The sequence below is a fragment of the Nicotiana tomentosiformis genome, chromosome 2, assembly GCF_000390325.3.
Source record: "Nicotiana tomentosiformis chromosome 2, ASM39032v3, whole genome shotgun sequence".
Lineage (NCBI taxonomy): Eukaryota > Viridiplantae > Streptophyta > Magnoliopsida > Solanales > Solanaceae > Nicotiana > Nicotiana tomentosiformis.
The window spans coordinates 17,970,719-17,986,037 of NC_090813.1; the positions used below are offsets into that span (position 1 = coordinate 17,970,719).

General features: G+C 35.3%; 2 protein-coding genes across 6 annotated transcripts; one reads left to right on the top strand and one right to left on the bottom strand.

The window, feature by feature from the left end:
* The first annotated feature begins 235 nt into the window (after positions 1-235).
* On the top strand, positions 236-8,412 carry LOC104099660 (ribosome production factor 2 homolog). Of its 3 annotated transcripts, none has more exons than XM_070195042.1 (7): positions 236-688; positions 2,825-2,936; positions 3,027-3,230; positions 7,110-7,355; positions 7,441-7,683; positions 7,774-7,839; positions 7,928-8,412. In XM_070195042.1, the coding sequence occupies exons 2-7, from the start codon at positions 2,850-2,852 to the stop codon at positions 8,045-8,047; spliced, it is 966 nt and encodes a 321-aa protein (XP_070051143.1). In that variant the 5' UTR covers positions 236-688; positions 2,825-2,849; the 3' UTR covers positions 8,048-8,412. The 3 variants fall into 3 exon arrangements, with proteins under 3 accessions (XP_070051143.1, XP_070051142.1, XP_070051145.1); XM_070195041.1 differs by having other exon boundaries at positions 2,844-2,936; XM_070195044.1 differs by lacking the exon at positions 236-688 and adding an exon at positions 2,662-2,685 and having other exon boundaries at positions 2,844-2,936.
* A 341-nt stretch (positions 8,413-8,753) lies between these two features.
* On the bottom strand, positions 8,754-14,171 carry LOC104096742 (serine/threonine-protein kinase CTR1-like). 3 transcript variants are annotated; one of them, XM_070195033.1, is made up of 8 exons: positions 14,041-14,171; positions 13,866-13,950; positions 13,683-13,781; positions 12,469-12,537; positions 12,230-12,361; positions 9,930-10,024; positions 9,636-9,839; positions 8,754-9,179 (listed from the first exon to the last, which is right to left on the bottom strand). In XM_070195033.1, the coding sequence occupies exons 1-7, from the start codon at positions 14,130-14,132 to the stop codon at positions 9,728-9,730; spliced, it is 684 nt and encodes a 227-aa protein (XP_070051134.1). In that variant the 5' UTR covers positions 14,133-14,171; the 3' UTR covers positions 8,754-9,179; positions 9,636-9,727. The 3 variants fall into 3 exon arrangements, with proteins under 3 accessions (XP_070051134.1, XP_070051133.1, XP_070051135.1); XM_070195032.1 differs by having other exon boundaries at positions 13,677-13,781; XM_070195034.1 differs by lacking the exon at positions 8,754-9,179 and having other exon boundaries at positions 9,786-9,856; positions 13,677-13,781.
* Between the last annotated feature and the right edge of the window lie 1,148 nt (positions 14,172-15,319).

A 15,319-nucleotide genomic window follows, 5' to 3' on the forward strand; every position in this document is an offset into this window, starting at 1 on the left:
AAAAAATACATTAGTAACTCTACATGCATTTTTAAGCTAGTTAATTAATTAGGTCATTAGTCAATTAGTGAGTAAAATATATATAATGGTTTAGCCACACAAATTGATTTTAATTAAAATTTGAGTCCAAAGTGACTAATTTTACAATTGTTTCAAGCCCATACCTGTAGAACCCAATCCACCCCATAGTCTGGCCTATGCTCTTTCTCCCCCACTCTATTAGAGGAGAGGCTAATTTCACTCTCCCCTAAAAAAAGGAAAAAACCCAACAGAGATGAGAGAACCCTAGCGCCGCCCCTGTCTCACTCAACTATTCGGCATCCTCACAATACACAGAGAGGATTCACGCTCACCTCCCCCACTCTTCGAAGATAACGCTCATTTTCTTACCATACTCACCTCTCTGAACAAACACACAAATACACACGAACTCACAGTCCAAATAGCTAAAACAAAGGTTTTTGAATTGAAATTGAAGCTCAGATCTGAAAGACAGAGATACGAAAACAAAATAGAAGAGAAGTTTCTGTCACTATTCAAATGGATTTTGGTGTGCTTTCACGTTCTGGGTTTTAAAACAATTGGGGAGATTTGTTGCTCTGTATTGTTGATTGCTGCTTTGACGGACTCCATCCGTCCTTTTCAGCTTTCATTTGGCCAACATTCCAGTTTACTTTTGCGAAATTAGGTAAGTCATTGAACCTCTGCACCTCACTTTGATTGAGTAATGAAATTGTGTGAATTCCGAATTAGAATATTTGTGTAATCGTTGTTGTTTAGTGAAGTACGACGTGGGGAATAGCGATTTTTCTTTGTCATTTTTATGCTGGAAATAATGGTTCCATAACCTTTGAAGAAGAATTAATATGGTTTTAGCTTCTTTTATTTTGGCATCTTTAGTTACAGTATTTGTTCAAGTTGCTTGTTGACCCTTACACTACTTGTCGTTAAGCACAAATTAATCTGCTTGTTCCGTTTTATTTATGGGTGAATGCAAACAGTTCATATATTTTTATTAATCCTTTTGCTCCCAAGTGAGATTTTAACTTGAACCAGATTCCATTACACACTGTGCATTCATCTTGTAATCTTCAATTGCTGCTCAATTGCCAGACTTTTGGTGTATAATAGACCCTCATTTTGTGCAAGTGGTGAACTGCTGAAGGTGAAAAACTTCACGGAAAAGCAAGTTCACCAATTTCTCCGCTCAGTCATCTTCACTTATAAAAGGATTATTCCGTTACCCATAACAAAATTAGAAAGGATTGATTCGTAATAAGTAGATACGAATTTGTTGTTTATCAATATGATTGATTTGGGAAGGTCTCATAAAGAATAGTTTGAGGTGTCGTGAATTATATTTGGGCATATCTTTGGGGCTTGTCTCTTAGTTACACGCTATATCAATAGTATTAGAAAATTAAACAACTCATAAACATTGGTAGTTTGCTTTAGGCGCGTTTAAATAAATCATCGTGACTATGAGTACGGTTCCTTTGGCGTAGTCATGATACGTAAACCCCAATTCGAATGTGTGTTTCACGTGACTCGACCTTACAACTTCAAATAATAATAAAAATTAACATGTTGTAAATCGCGGGTGCCTTTCACGTTACACGATTCACAATGTGTGCAAAAATAATAAGTGCGCGACATCGCGACTTATTTAAATAATCTCCATAAATATTAAAAACGATTAAAAGGTTAAAAACGCACAATAGGTTTCAAACATGTAATAAATCAGATAATTAGGTCAATTATTAATAGTTGAGCGACCGTGCTAAAACCACGGAACTCGGGAGTGCCTCACACCTTCTCCCGGGTTAACAGAATTCCTTACCCGGTCTTCTGTGTTCGCGGACCATAAATAGAGTCAAATTTCCTCGATTTGGGATTTAAAATAAACCGGTGACTTGGGACACCATAACTTATTCCAAGTGGCGACTCTGTTTTTAATAAATAATCCCATTTTGATTAATGTCACTTTAATTGGAAAAAACTCCTTATCTCCCTTCGGAAAAAAGGAGGTGTGACAACTCTTTTGTTGCCAAGTACATTTTCTTTTTCCCTTCTTTAATTCTTTGCTTGGAATGTATTTCCTTTGTTTTTTTTGTCTTTCATTCGGGGACAAATACCAAAGGGTATTTCCCATTTTTTATTCTTTTAATTTTCTATCTTTTTTTTCCGTATCTTATTCAATTTTACTCCAAATCTCTTCATCTTCACACCGCATTATTCCTACACAGTTAAAATATAATATTAAGCACAAAGTAATGTAATTAATACTCAAAAGATGATTATAAGTGTTATAATATAAGGCAATAATGATTAAATATATGCATTTTTTGCGGAACAAAAGATACTCATTTAAAACTAATTTTTATATAATTGATAAATTATATATAACCATGTAATTAAGTTAAAACTTGATTAGGGTGTGTAATAAAGTTTCATATATAGTATAGGAAGCTAAAAATCGTTATTGGATTAGTAGTAATTGAGTCAACTTGGGCCTGGGCATTTTCACTATTAGGCCCACAATTGAAACCAGACAATAACACCCGCCCAAAACCCCTAAACGATTCTAAAACCCTAATATTTGCATAGGCATAGTTGTTTCTTCCCCTTCTTCTTTGTATCATCCCTTTACCAATTCTTCTTCGTATCTTCCCTTTTCCTCTATTGGTAAGTAAAAGCTTAAATTCTTACTGTTCGCTTGCTGTTTGTTTTTGTTTCTAGGGTTCCAACTAATTTGTGATTAAGCCCTAGTAGTTGTTGTTATGCTAGTTCAAGATTTGCTTTAACCACAATAATATTAGTTTAGTTTTCAATTTTGTTTGTAGGTAAGCATGATGAGAAGTAAAACCCCATGGAAAATTAAAACCCCACAGAAAGGAAGAATCAGAAGGGAGCTTGAAAAACGTGCTCCTAAACTGGTGAGTTTGATTTTAGCAAACCACTTTTTTTTTTTTTTAAAGATGGGATTTTTATTGTGATGACAATCTTATTTATTTATTTGAGGGCAGGTTGAAACTGGGAAAAAGACATTGATATTACATGGTACAAAAACAAGCCAAGTGTTGAATGAGGTGATGACTGAAATTTATCATTTGAAGAGGGATAATTCTGTTAAATATACCCGGAAGAATGATAATGTTAGACCATTCGAGAGCGGGGGCGAGGCTTCTTTGGAGTTTTACTCTCTTAAGACAGATTGCAGCCTTTTTGTGGTAAGTGTGTACAGACCGTTTTCCTTTTTGAGGTATTTTTTGGTTCAGTGGGTAGATAAGTGCTGATATATATATATATATATATCGCTCCATGTTAATTTGGATTTGTTTCTGTGGCTCCCTGATTATTATGTTGTTTGCTAAGGCTTGTTCTTGAAGGTACAAAAATTAATTGTCTCCAAATATTTAGTAAAGGAGAACAGATCTTTTTTCATAATAAATAGTTATTTGTGCTCAAAGATATATATTCAATGAAATACAGAAGAAGAAACATAGGTGCAATGTTGTGAATTTGTTGCGTCATTCTGAATCTCCCTCTAACCCAGGCCAAAGAAAGTTCATTTTGACATGGAAGTGCATTGTTTTAATCAGGTTAAGCCGCTGGCTTCTAGGGAATAAGGAACAGAGACTTAAGCCGTATAATGCTTAATGGGTAGCTTGCATAAGTTCATAACAAAAATGGGTACATTATCTGCCTAAGTCCTTTTAGCTACTTGTAACACTATTGAAGAGTCCACTTTTGATCTTCAACTGCTTGATTATTTTAAAATAGAAAAGATCTATAATATTGTTAGTTGCTTACAGGGGCAGAGCTAGCCTTTTGAGTTACGGGTTCGCGGAACCCAATAATTTTTGTCCAAGCTCTTTTTTTTGTCTCAGGAAATTTAGTGAATATATACAAATTATTAATTTAGAACCTAGTAACCTAAAAGGACTAGAATCTTGAACCCATAAGTTTCAAGTCTTGATTTCGCCTTGGTTGCTTGATTTGTTGAGACACCGAATAAGTAAAAATTTGAACTTAGTATTTGATTGTCTGTATATCCCTCATTGTGCTACCATAGTTCATTATTTTTAGTGCTAATAGATATAGTGAGGGGTTATTTCTGAATGGTAAAACTAAATTACTGATATCTTGATGTTATTTTATAGGTGATTAACAATAGTCTTTTGGTAACATGTTGCTTGGTTAACGAGGTTTCTTTTATAGCGTGGGGGAGAGCACATTTAGAACTAGAGCATCTAGAATTTTTTTTTTTGTAGCTTTGGAGCACCCTAACTGAAAATGTATTTGTGTTCAATTTTTGGTCACTCGAGATATTTATAGTTGATATGTGGCTCCTGATAGTAATTGGTCTACAAGTTATATTACTCATGTAGTAAAATATATAGATGTCATAAAGGACATGTATGAAGGAGTTGTAACTAGTGTTAAAACAGTAGTAGGAAATCCAAAGAAGTTTTCCATAGCAGTGGGTTCACACCGGGGTTTTGCATTGAGCCCCTACTTATTCACCCTAGTTATGAATGAGCTAACCAACGTAACACAGGATGAGGTTCCAGGGTGTATGATATATGCTGATGATATTGTACTAAATTACGAAACTAGCGAGGGTATTAACAAAAAGCTTGAGCTATGGAGAAACATCTTAGATAGTAAGGGTTCTGAGATATATAAAGGTAAGACTAAATACATGCATTGAGCAAGTGTTCTGAGATATATAAAGGTAAGACTAAATACATGCATTGCAAGTTCAGCCTGCACAAGAAGAGCGAAGTTGACTAGATGGATTTGTGGTGCCAAAATGCAATCAATTTAGATATCTAGGCTCGTTTCAAGAGAATGAAATGATAGATCAAGATGGTACTCATAGGATTAGAACTGGATGGTTGAAACGAAGAGGTACTCAAGATTACATTAAGGGTATGTTTAGTACGAAGGAGAATATTTTTCGAAAAATGTTTTTCAATTTTTTCATGTTTGGTTGGCTTAAATATTTTGAAAAATATTTTTCTCATGAACTCATTTTCCTCCAATTGGAGGAAAATGTTTTCCTTATCAAGAGTTTCTAGAACTCCTTTTCAATCTTCCCCACCCTATTCCCCATCCCCACCAACCCCCTACGCTACCCAACCACATCCACCCCTACACAACTCAATAGAAATATTATTAAGGTTGTGTTTGGTATGACGGAAACATTTTCCGAAAAATGTTTTCCCATTTTCCACTGTTTGGTTGCACAAAATAGTTTGTAAATTATTTTTCTAGATATCACATTTTCCTGAAATTGTATGAAAATGACTTTCCTAGAAAAAGTTAGGAAAACATTTTCCAAAAATTCCACCTACCCTCACATCTAACTCCCTCCCTCCCCCTTCTCTCCCTACCCTACCTCTCCCACCCCCTCTCTCCAAAGAAGATTTTTTTTCATATTTCAATTTATTTTCTTTTCCGTCACCACCCACCTTGCTACACCCCTCCCCTCACTGCGGGGCATTTTTTTTATTATTTTATTTTAATATTTTCAGTTTATAGGTTCGAAATTTTACGAGTTCCAAAGTTATGAGTTGAGGTTAATGATTTTGGAAGTTTGCGGGTTTAGAAATTATAGAGTTTACGGGTTTGAAAGTTTAGTGGTTCGGAAGTTTATGGAATTTGTGGGTTCGCAAGGTGGTTGGTTCGAAAGTTTATGACTTCATGTTTACAACAACCCAGTATAATCCCACTAGTGGGGTCTGGGGAGGGTAGTGTGTACGCAGACTTTACCCCTACCCTGGGGTAGAGAGGCTGTTTCCGATAGACCCTCGGCTCCCTCCCTCCAAGAACTCCCCCACCTTGCTCTTGGGGTGACTCGAACTCACAACCTCTTGGTTGGAAGTGGAGGGTGCTCACCACTAGAGCAACCCACTCTTGTCATGTTTATGGCTTCATGTTTATTGTATCTAAATTATTTATGAATACTCTTGAGGAGTTATTTTCCTTAATTTGCATACCAAACACCGAAAAATGTGTAAGATTACTACTTGTTTTCCAAGAAAACATTTTTCACGTAAAACATTTTCCGCTTTACCAAACACACCCTAAGAGTACTTTCTTTTTCATTTCAACAATATGAGTATTTTTTTTTTTTCATTTCAACAAAAAAAGTTACTTTCTTTTCATAATGTAGAAAAAGTATTTTCTTTCATTTCAATAGAATGAGTACTTTCTTTTTATATTGTAGAAAGAGTACTTTCTTTTTCAACCAAAAAAATAGTATTTTCTTTTTAGTTATGATGCACATATTTCAATGTTGAATTTGTATAGAGTCATATATTATTAGCGAATTTTTTGAATATAAATAGTATCTTTCTATTTATAGTATTTTTTAAAATTTGTTTAGTTTTATATTGGATTGCAAACAATATATGAACAAAGTGGAAAATGCAGTCATATATTATTAGTGATATTGCTTGATGTGCATTAAGCACGTTTTCTTTCTAAAATGAAAACTGTCATATTTTGTGGAAGATAGTCAAATTTGAATAAGTTTAATGAAGAAGTATATATTATTCCGGTTAAGCTTATGTCACTAAATAATCTGAGCAAAAGGAAAATTATAAGTTGTACTTGAAAAACTATTACACTTATATAATATGGGTTAACCCATATTCAACTCGCCCATTTAACACCCAACCCGTTTTTGACCCGCATGAAATATGGGCGGGTTGAGACCCAATCCATTTTTGCTCAACCCATTTTTAACCCGTCCAAATCCGACCCAACCCGCCCATTTTCCGCCACTAGTTTCAACTCTTCCAAGTAGTATTGCTCCGGTAAAAGTGTCTATTACATTATTATAATCGATAGTAGATTTCAACTCTTCATGCAGATGAGGAATAACACCTACTGTTAAGTTGGATACTCGGAGTGAGATGAGTTTTTTTCAACTTTTGAAAATCTTGATTTGAACGAAAGGCTATCTTTGTATAAACTATTGAACTCTTCTAGTTTATCGCTTTATCAGGAGTAGTTCTGTCTTTTGTGTTCAGGACTTTTTGCTTGTTGCTTTGTCTTTTGTTTTCCATACCCACTTACAGTCTTTGGTTATTTTGCAGTATGGTTCTCACTCCAAGAAGCGCCCTAACAATCTTGTTATTGGGCGAACCTATGATCACCATATTTACGATCTTGTAGAGGTAGGAGTGGAAGAGTTCAAAAGCATGAAGAAGTTCAAATATGATAAGAGTTTGGCTCCTAAAATTGGGTCAAAGCCCTTTTTTACCTTTATTGGAGAAGGATTTGATAGTGTTGAAGAGTTGAAGCATTTAAAAGAAGTTTTGCTTGATCTATTCCATGGCGAGGTCTGTTCTTTCTCAATCAACTTATTTGCACGGCTTCTTTGAATTGGAAAGAGTACCACTAATGCACGTGGGTTCAATATTGCAGGTAGTGACCAACTTGAACCTTGCTGGGTTAGATCGTGTATATGTATGTGCAGCTGTGTCGCCAAAAAAGGTTTTCTTGACACATTGTGCACTACGGCTTAAAAAATCTGGCACAGTAGTTCCAAGAATAGAATTAGTGGAGGTTGGCCCGTCCATGGACTTAGTAGTTCGGCGACATCGTCTCCCTGACGACAGTTTGAAGAAAGAAGCTATGAAAACTGCTCTTGATAAAGCAAAGAAGAGGGTTTGATTGGCTTAGTCACTTCTTCACATCTTTATTTGACTAACTTGGAGTCTGCAAAATACTTATGTTGTTACTGGCTGTCATTTTCAGGAGAAAAATGTTGTCAAAGATGCCATTCAAGGAAAATACGGGAAGATTTACATTCCAGATCAGAAGGTAAGAAATAAGAATACACTACTCTGGTTGAAAAGAAATTATAAAATTCTATGACTGTTTACCAGTGAAAAATTATTCCTTTCTGTAGGTTGGAAGTGTTGCACTGCCTCACAAAGCAAAAGGAGTTAAAAGGGAGCGAAGAGAAGCTAAGATGAAGAATGTGGCAGACCAGCCTGAAGAAAAGAAACAGAAGCTGGATTCTGAGTGATTTTCAATTCCAACCTTCTGTAGTGTGATGCTCTTCTGCTGAGTCAAATCAGTTTTGTTCTTATGTGCTTTAGGCACAATGCATATCGGAGTCTAATCCCAGCTTTCTGCGAACCAAAGGCCGGATCATTGCTGTCAAAAATATCAACTGGGAGCTTTCTGGAGCGATGGTTCTCACTGTTATTTGAATTTTCACCATTTGGTATATTTGGCGTGTTTCTAGTTATTTGGAAAAATTTCCTCTATTGCTTGTTATTTAGTTCTATCTGTTTGGAGGGTCATTCTGAAGTCTGAAATCTAGAATTTTTATCATTCTATGTAACTCGATACGAATCAACATCCTAAAAATGTAGTTATGTTTAAACATGTCTTTTATTTTCTTTAAGCTAAGAACACTCCAAGCACTCATTATCCTAAAATATTAGCGCTGCCGACTGTTCTTTCGTAGAAGCATGTTCTGAATATAAGTATATCCTGTTGCTAACTGTTCATTCAAAATTGCTGGCATTCAACTAATGTACTACGGCGTAACGCTCTCACAGCCCCAACCCTAGCAAATCCTATTTCATCGTTTTATACACGCACATATATGTTATGTATAATTGTATATATCCTCATTCATAATCCCTTCACTTACAACAACACCACTTGGTTGTGTTAAAAGTCGACCATTATCCTGTCCGCAACCAAATAATATGTATGCATAATTACAAGTACAAGCCATATTTTATTGCAAGGGAAGCGTTAAGGAACTCTACTTCCCAAGTGCGTGTGTTCCCCTTTACAAAATTTTTTAGGGGAAGCAATCAAACAGAGGAAAGCTACTTAGGAAACAAACGTAAATGTCACCATAAAGCACACACAAGTATGGTGTCTGATAGGTGTGCATTTCTATAATCCAACTTTTCATTATAATGCTTATACATATAGTTATACAACAACAATTCTGAACAGAGAATACAAAAAATGTTATTGCTGGCATCAACAAAATCACTAGGCCAAACAGTGCTTAGAGAGAAACGGACATGCCCAGTGCAAAGGATCTTCCGTAAGGCAGCGGCTGCTGCTTGAATTCGTGAAGAAAACTTAGTATTCTCCACAGGCAACCTGAACTAATATGCATAGATACAAGCCTGCAAAACATACGCAGACATAGCTATCAAAGTTTATACATGTGAAGAACATGTGAAGAAACTGCCTAGAGGTATTGTCATAAAACATTTGCCATCGAAGTGCAAGAAAGCAAAGGGGTGAACCCATTTTATTGAGCATTTACTCTCAAATCTTTCAAGCTAAAGCTTGACAGTGGTTCACTGGCACCTATCTAGATCGTTAGGCTGGGTCTCTCAACAGAATACTAGCTCCTATGATGTCATGGCCAGTCTAAAGTAATGCCTTCTCAAATCCACCAAACAGAAGTTCAGATGCTCTAGCAGTTTCCAAAGCATCACTAGACCCAAGAAAGTGTGTCATGGGAAGAAGTTTATTCCAAACAAACTTACCTAGACTTTGACAAAAATGTGGATATACCAAGGGCAATAGCTTTAAAATTCAGTAGAACGACGAAACAGATTTCGAGATAGACAAACCTGACATAATCCTCCAAGCATTCTTCCTCCCAGAAACATTGACTAGTAACAAATGCAAATTATGTGCAGAAACCATAAAAGTTATCACACATTCACGTGAGCATCTGCATGTCTGTATGACCTGATTGAGGTGTGAGAGGAGATTTAAGATTTGGTCTCAGCATATCCATGATAGTAGAAAAGGAGGGGCGTTTCCACGGCTCACTACAACATTATCAAAACTAACTTTAGATAACATTAAAGCAATCACGAAACTAAAAGGCATGAACTTGGGGACGAGTACAAGCAACACACTTAGTCCAGCAGGCCTCAATAATAGTCGCCACTTGAGGATTCAAGTCACTTGGAATGTCAAGCCTCTTCCCCCTAAAGCCGACAGCTGCTACAACCTACAAAATCAGATTCATTACAGCACATTCTACGCCATGTACGATATAAAAAAACAAACAGTTCAATATTCATGAGGCTCGACAGATGGTCCTCTTATCTATCTTTCAAAAATCAAACTTGTAGCAGAAACTAGAATGTACGATATCACAGGGAAAAAGTTTCAACAATCATGATGATTGAGAAATCAACCCTTAGGAGTAACCAGAGGCTCCGAAACTCGGGAATAATTTGCCCGCCCCTGTACCCTTCTTCACTATAATACAAGGCTTAGTTCACATGGCGCATGGCTTGAACCTGTGACCTACATTCTAGGTCACTTGAACTAAGCCTGTGGGCATATCTATTGTCCTCCTCTTTATGGTATCTACTAATTCTATTTGCTTTCCCATCAACAAGTCTATTCCAAATAACTATTCGAATCTTACTCTCTTGAATTAGCTTCTTTGTCCCCATCCTCTAACATGCGACAACCTTTTCCTATCTAGCACCATGTCAATGTGGTTGACTAACTTCTTTACCTCACCCGCATTAACAAATACAATATTTAGATGATTCATCATAATTAAACTACGGTTACACTAGTCATCAACTTACCACAATTTTTAGTTCTCTACTTAACAATAATCTTGACAAACTGTACACTAACTATTACAGAAAGTAGGAACTTTTTCTTTTCTTCTCTTCTCAAAATATGAACTATTAGAAGACCACAATAAGCAAAACAAAACCTAGAGAGAAGTGGAAAGTAGCATCCCCAGAACTTTCCCATTCAAGGGCCCATGAATGCGTAGCTTTCTACATTAACCACATGAAAAAGAGAGGCAGATGACGAAAGGAAATTGAAATGGCATTCCTGGAAGAAGTGATCCCACTTGTGGTGCCCTAGTTCCTGGCAGAAGAACCATATGGACCAACTCATTTTCACATCCCAAGAGATAGCCTTAGGTCCTTTCAGTTGATATATTAGTTGTTACCCTCTAGATTCAATTGTAAGGGTGACATGTGGGTCGTGCCCGGTCCTAAGTGGGCCGGTCCTAAACGGTTCCGGGCTTCACGGGCTTGTTGTTGGAACCGGTCCGGGACCGGGACCACAACCTAACGGTCCCGGGCCTAAACGAGCCTACATATACTTTCTATTTTTAAATTTGTTTTTATACAAGTTAGAGAAAAAAAATGATAATAAAAATATCTACGGCAATTCCTAGTAAATTATATTATAGAATTGTCATCTAAATTTTTTAATTCAAATTTAAAGACAAAAATATTGTAAAGAGATATTCAAAGCAATGCGTTATAAAGATGTATATAGAGTATAGTATATATATATATATATATAAAGATGTATAGTATAGTATAGTATATATATATATATATATATATATATATATATATATATATATATATATATAAAAAAGTTATATTCGATATATATATAAGCTTATATATATATACTATACTATACTATATGTATATCCTAAGATATATAAGCTATATTCGATTTACTATATATACATCTTAAGATTTATATATTAATATTCGATTTATATACTATACATACATCTTAAGATATATATACTATATATATTTATATACAATCGAATATGTCTTATATACTATGTATATAGTAAGATGTATATATATATATATATATATATATATATATATATATATATATATATATATATATATAGTATATACTATATGTATAGCTTAAGGTATATAAAAAGATAAAAATATTGTAAAGAGATATTCAAAGCAATGCGTTATAATATATATATATATATATATATATATATATACTATCGAATATGGCTTATATACTATGTATATAGTAAGATGTATATATATATATATATATATAGTATAGTATATACTATATGTATAGCTTAAGATATATAAAAAGACAAAAATATTGTAAAGAGATATTCAAAGCTATATATATTTTAATTTTTTAATTTTTTTTAAAAAGTTTTTTAAAAATAGCCGTTGGGACCGTTTGGCCCGCTAAGGTCACGGGCCCTAGCGGCTAAACGATCCCGGGCATGACGGGCCCAAATCATAGGACCGGCCCAGGCCCACTAAGACCGGCCCAAACGGTCCTGGCCCGTTAGCTCGTGGTCCCGGGCCGGTCCAGGACCGGCCCACTTGCCACCCTTATTCAATTGTTTAGATCACCATTTACACCTAAAATACCAAGCACAAACCTGTGGTGCGCTCAAATTACTCCATGGTTGTTGTAGTGTTGCCAACTCCCATAAAATAACGCCAAAGCTGTATACATCAGATTTCTCATTTGATGGTTCATCACGAAGAACTTCAGGCGCCATCCATTCCGGCTGTCACATTAAGCACCAAATCATTCTTTTCCTTATTTAGTTATCAAGAAACGAGCCAAAAGACCAACAGAACACTAAAGGAACCAGAGCTTGAATCAAGAACTTACAGTTCCGGCAGCAGTCTTTGATGAAAGAAATGTATTAGCTTTGAAACGAGAAAGACCAAAATCACAGACCTGATGAGGACATTAGACAAGTGAGAACATTTAGAATCTTTTACTGATAAAGAGAAATAATAGCTTCATAAAAACTTCCATAAACGAAAATAAGTAATAATAAATTCATTAAAGCAACAAAATCATATTCGCTAGCTAACTTTGAGTAGGACTACCAAGTTTGTTCAGAACTTAAGAATAAATTATAATGTTAACTAAAAGTACAGGTAATACATTATGCATACTGTTGAGCTATGGAGGACAGTACCTCCTTAAAAATCACAGACATTCAAAATGCCTCCTCTTTTTCAAGCAAATTCTCAATCAGACCTCAAGACCTTTTGATGTTTTTTTTAAAATCTTTTTTGGTTGGGTTTGAAAAGTCAAATTGAATGATCAAGAAATTAGTGTTTTTCTCGATGGTCCAAGTTGATTAAAAGGAAGAAGACCAGACACATATTCTCGGAGTGAGAGGAGACACATCTATGCTAATATTTTCAGTTAAAAAGAAACTAATTCACCAGGAGGTCGAAAAGGAGGACAAGTTATGTTAAGGAAAAACATGAGTAGAAAAAGCATAATCTTAACTAGACATAAATTCGTCCTCATAGTGACTCCTAAATTTCTTGAAACACTGGATCCACGTGTGTTTATGATATGTAAGGTGGACTGAATGCAGCACTATTGCTACATGGCAGCTGAAAAACCACTCTATAGATGGTATATGTCTAGAAGATCGCAAAGAGAGATTTTGGACCAAGCTTCCCTCCAAACTGTAAAATTATTAATTATGTACAAGTGATTTTTCCCTTTAGATAAAAGCTTCAACATATATCCTCTCTTATTGGAAATTAACCCATTTCATGGGATTGCAATGTTAACTCTCCATCATCTGAGAAATCTGATAAATACTTGCTGGTTTACCACTTGCTTTATGTGTTTTAGCAAGTTTGATTAGGTTAGGAAGCTTGTGAAACTATAAAACTTCTCTATGTTTCTCTCTTGACCCTCCAGAAAATATCTGAAGAAGTTAAAAAAAAAATATGCCCTATCCAAAATGATACTTCCTTCAGATTTGACTACTCTGACAGCCAAGTCCGACAATATATTAATCATGACAAAAAGGATTGCACCTTTATGTTTGCTAAAGAAATTCTTACTCTCACTTTCACTGTATATTTTTTGTCCACTAGCAGATTTGGAGATTTTAAATCTCGGTGAACAATGGGAGGATTGCGTTTGTGAAGATAATTCATCCCATTTGCCTGCACAAGACCATAGTAAGAGATTAGCCCCAATTGAAAAAATAAAATGAGAAAGAGGAGGGAGTAGGACACATTTATCCATACCACATCGTAAGCCATACACAGCCGACGTCTTTCATCTAACAACTCTCTCGCACCAGGTCTATGAAGAAGTCTATATAAGCTACCTCTGAAATACATGATAACATGGGAATCGCTCAGCTAAATTGGGAATAGCGTAATATTTTCTGTTAATTGGACGGGGAAATATTTCTAAGACCTCGATAAATATTCAGTAACTATGGACAAATTTGGTGGCTGAATGACAGCACCCATAAAAAGTACAATATTTGGATGTCGCAACCGCTTCATTATTGCAACCTAGGACAACCAAAGAGAAAACAGAATTAGAAGAGTGTAGAAGGGAAAACAATTAAATAAAATAGAATTATATTTGGGCATATCTTTGGGGCTTGTCTCTTAGTTACATGCTATATCAATAGTATTAGAAAATTAAACAACTCATAAACATTGGTAGTTTGCTTTAGGCGCGTTTAAATAAATTATCCTGACTATGAGTACGGTTCCTTTGGCGTAGTCATGATATGTAAACCCCAATTCGAATGTGTGTTTCACGTGACTCGACCTTACAACTTCAAATAATAATAAAAATTAACATGTTGTAAATCGCGGGTGCCTTTCACGTGACGCGATTCACAATGTGTACAAAAATAATAAGTGCGCGACATTGCGACTTATTTAAATAATCTCCATAAATATTAAAAACGATTAAAAGGTTAAAAACGCACAATAGGTTTCAAACATGTAATAAATCAGATAATTAGGTCAATTATTAATAGTTGAGCGACCGTGCTAAAATCACGGAACTCGGGAGTACCTCACACCTTCTCCCGGGTTAACAGAATTTCTTACCCGGTCTTCTGTGTTCGCGGACCATAAATAGAGTCAAATTTCCTCGATTTGGGATTTAAAATAAACCGGTGACTTGGGACACCATAACTTATTCCAAGTGGCGACTCTGTTTTTAATAAATAATCCCATTTTGATTAATGTCACTTTAATTGGAAAAAACTCCCTTATCTCCCTTCGAAAAAAGGAAGTGTGACAGCTCTGGCGACTCTGCTGGGGACAAGAACCCAGAATCTCTGGTTCAGGGTTCAGAATTCGAGCTTAGAATAACTGTTATACTTAGTTTTTGTCTATTATCTGATTTTTACGTATTTGAGCCTAATGTGCTAAATACCGCTTTTTACTGCTTTGATATTATGTGAACTGTATATAAACTGCTACGAAACCCTTCTTCTTTCTGAGTCTTCTAAATCTTCTAGGGAGCGTGCGCTTCGCGTGGCTTCTTTTCTGTTAGAGTCATATCCTAATTTTCCTTTACTTCCTTCTTCAGAAAATCATTCTTTTAGCCCCCCAATTTTTTTAAAAAAAATATAAAAATATTTTCCTTTTAATTTCTTCTCAAAATCCAAAAATATTTTCATTCTTCTTTCGAAAATTGAAAAGAAAATTCAAGATTCAAAAATATTTTC

Coding starts and splice junctions, on each gene's coding strand:
- LOC104099660 (XM_070195042.1), top strand. CDS start 2,850: ATGATGAGAAGTAAAACCCCATGGAAAATTAAAACCCCACAGAAAGGA. Junction 7,684..7,773: donor TTGATAAAGCAAAGAAGAGG/GTTTGATTGGCT, acceptor TGTCATTTTCAG/GAGAAAAATGTTGTCAAAGA. Junction 7,840..7,927: donor TTTACATTCCAGATCAGAAG/GTAAGAAATAAG, acceptor TCCTTTCTGTAG/GTTGGAAGTGTTGCACTGCC.
- LOC104096742 (XM_070195032.1), bottom strand. CDS start 14,132: ATGAAGCGGTTGCGACATCCAAATATTGTACTTTTTATGGGTGCTGTC. Junction 12,538..13,676: donor AATATACAGTGAAAGTGAGA/GTAAGAATTTCT, acceptor TGTCCTCATCAG/GTCTGTGATTTTGGTCTTTC. Junction 9,840..9,929: donor ATTGAGGCCTGCTGGACTAA/GTGTGTTGCTTG, acceptor ATAATGTTGTAG/TGAGCCGTGGAAACGCCCCT.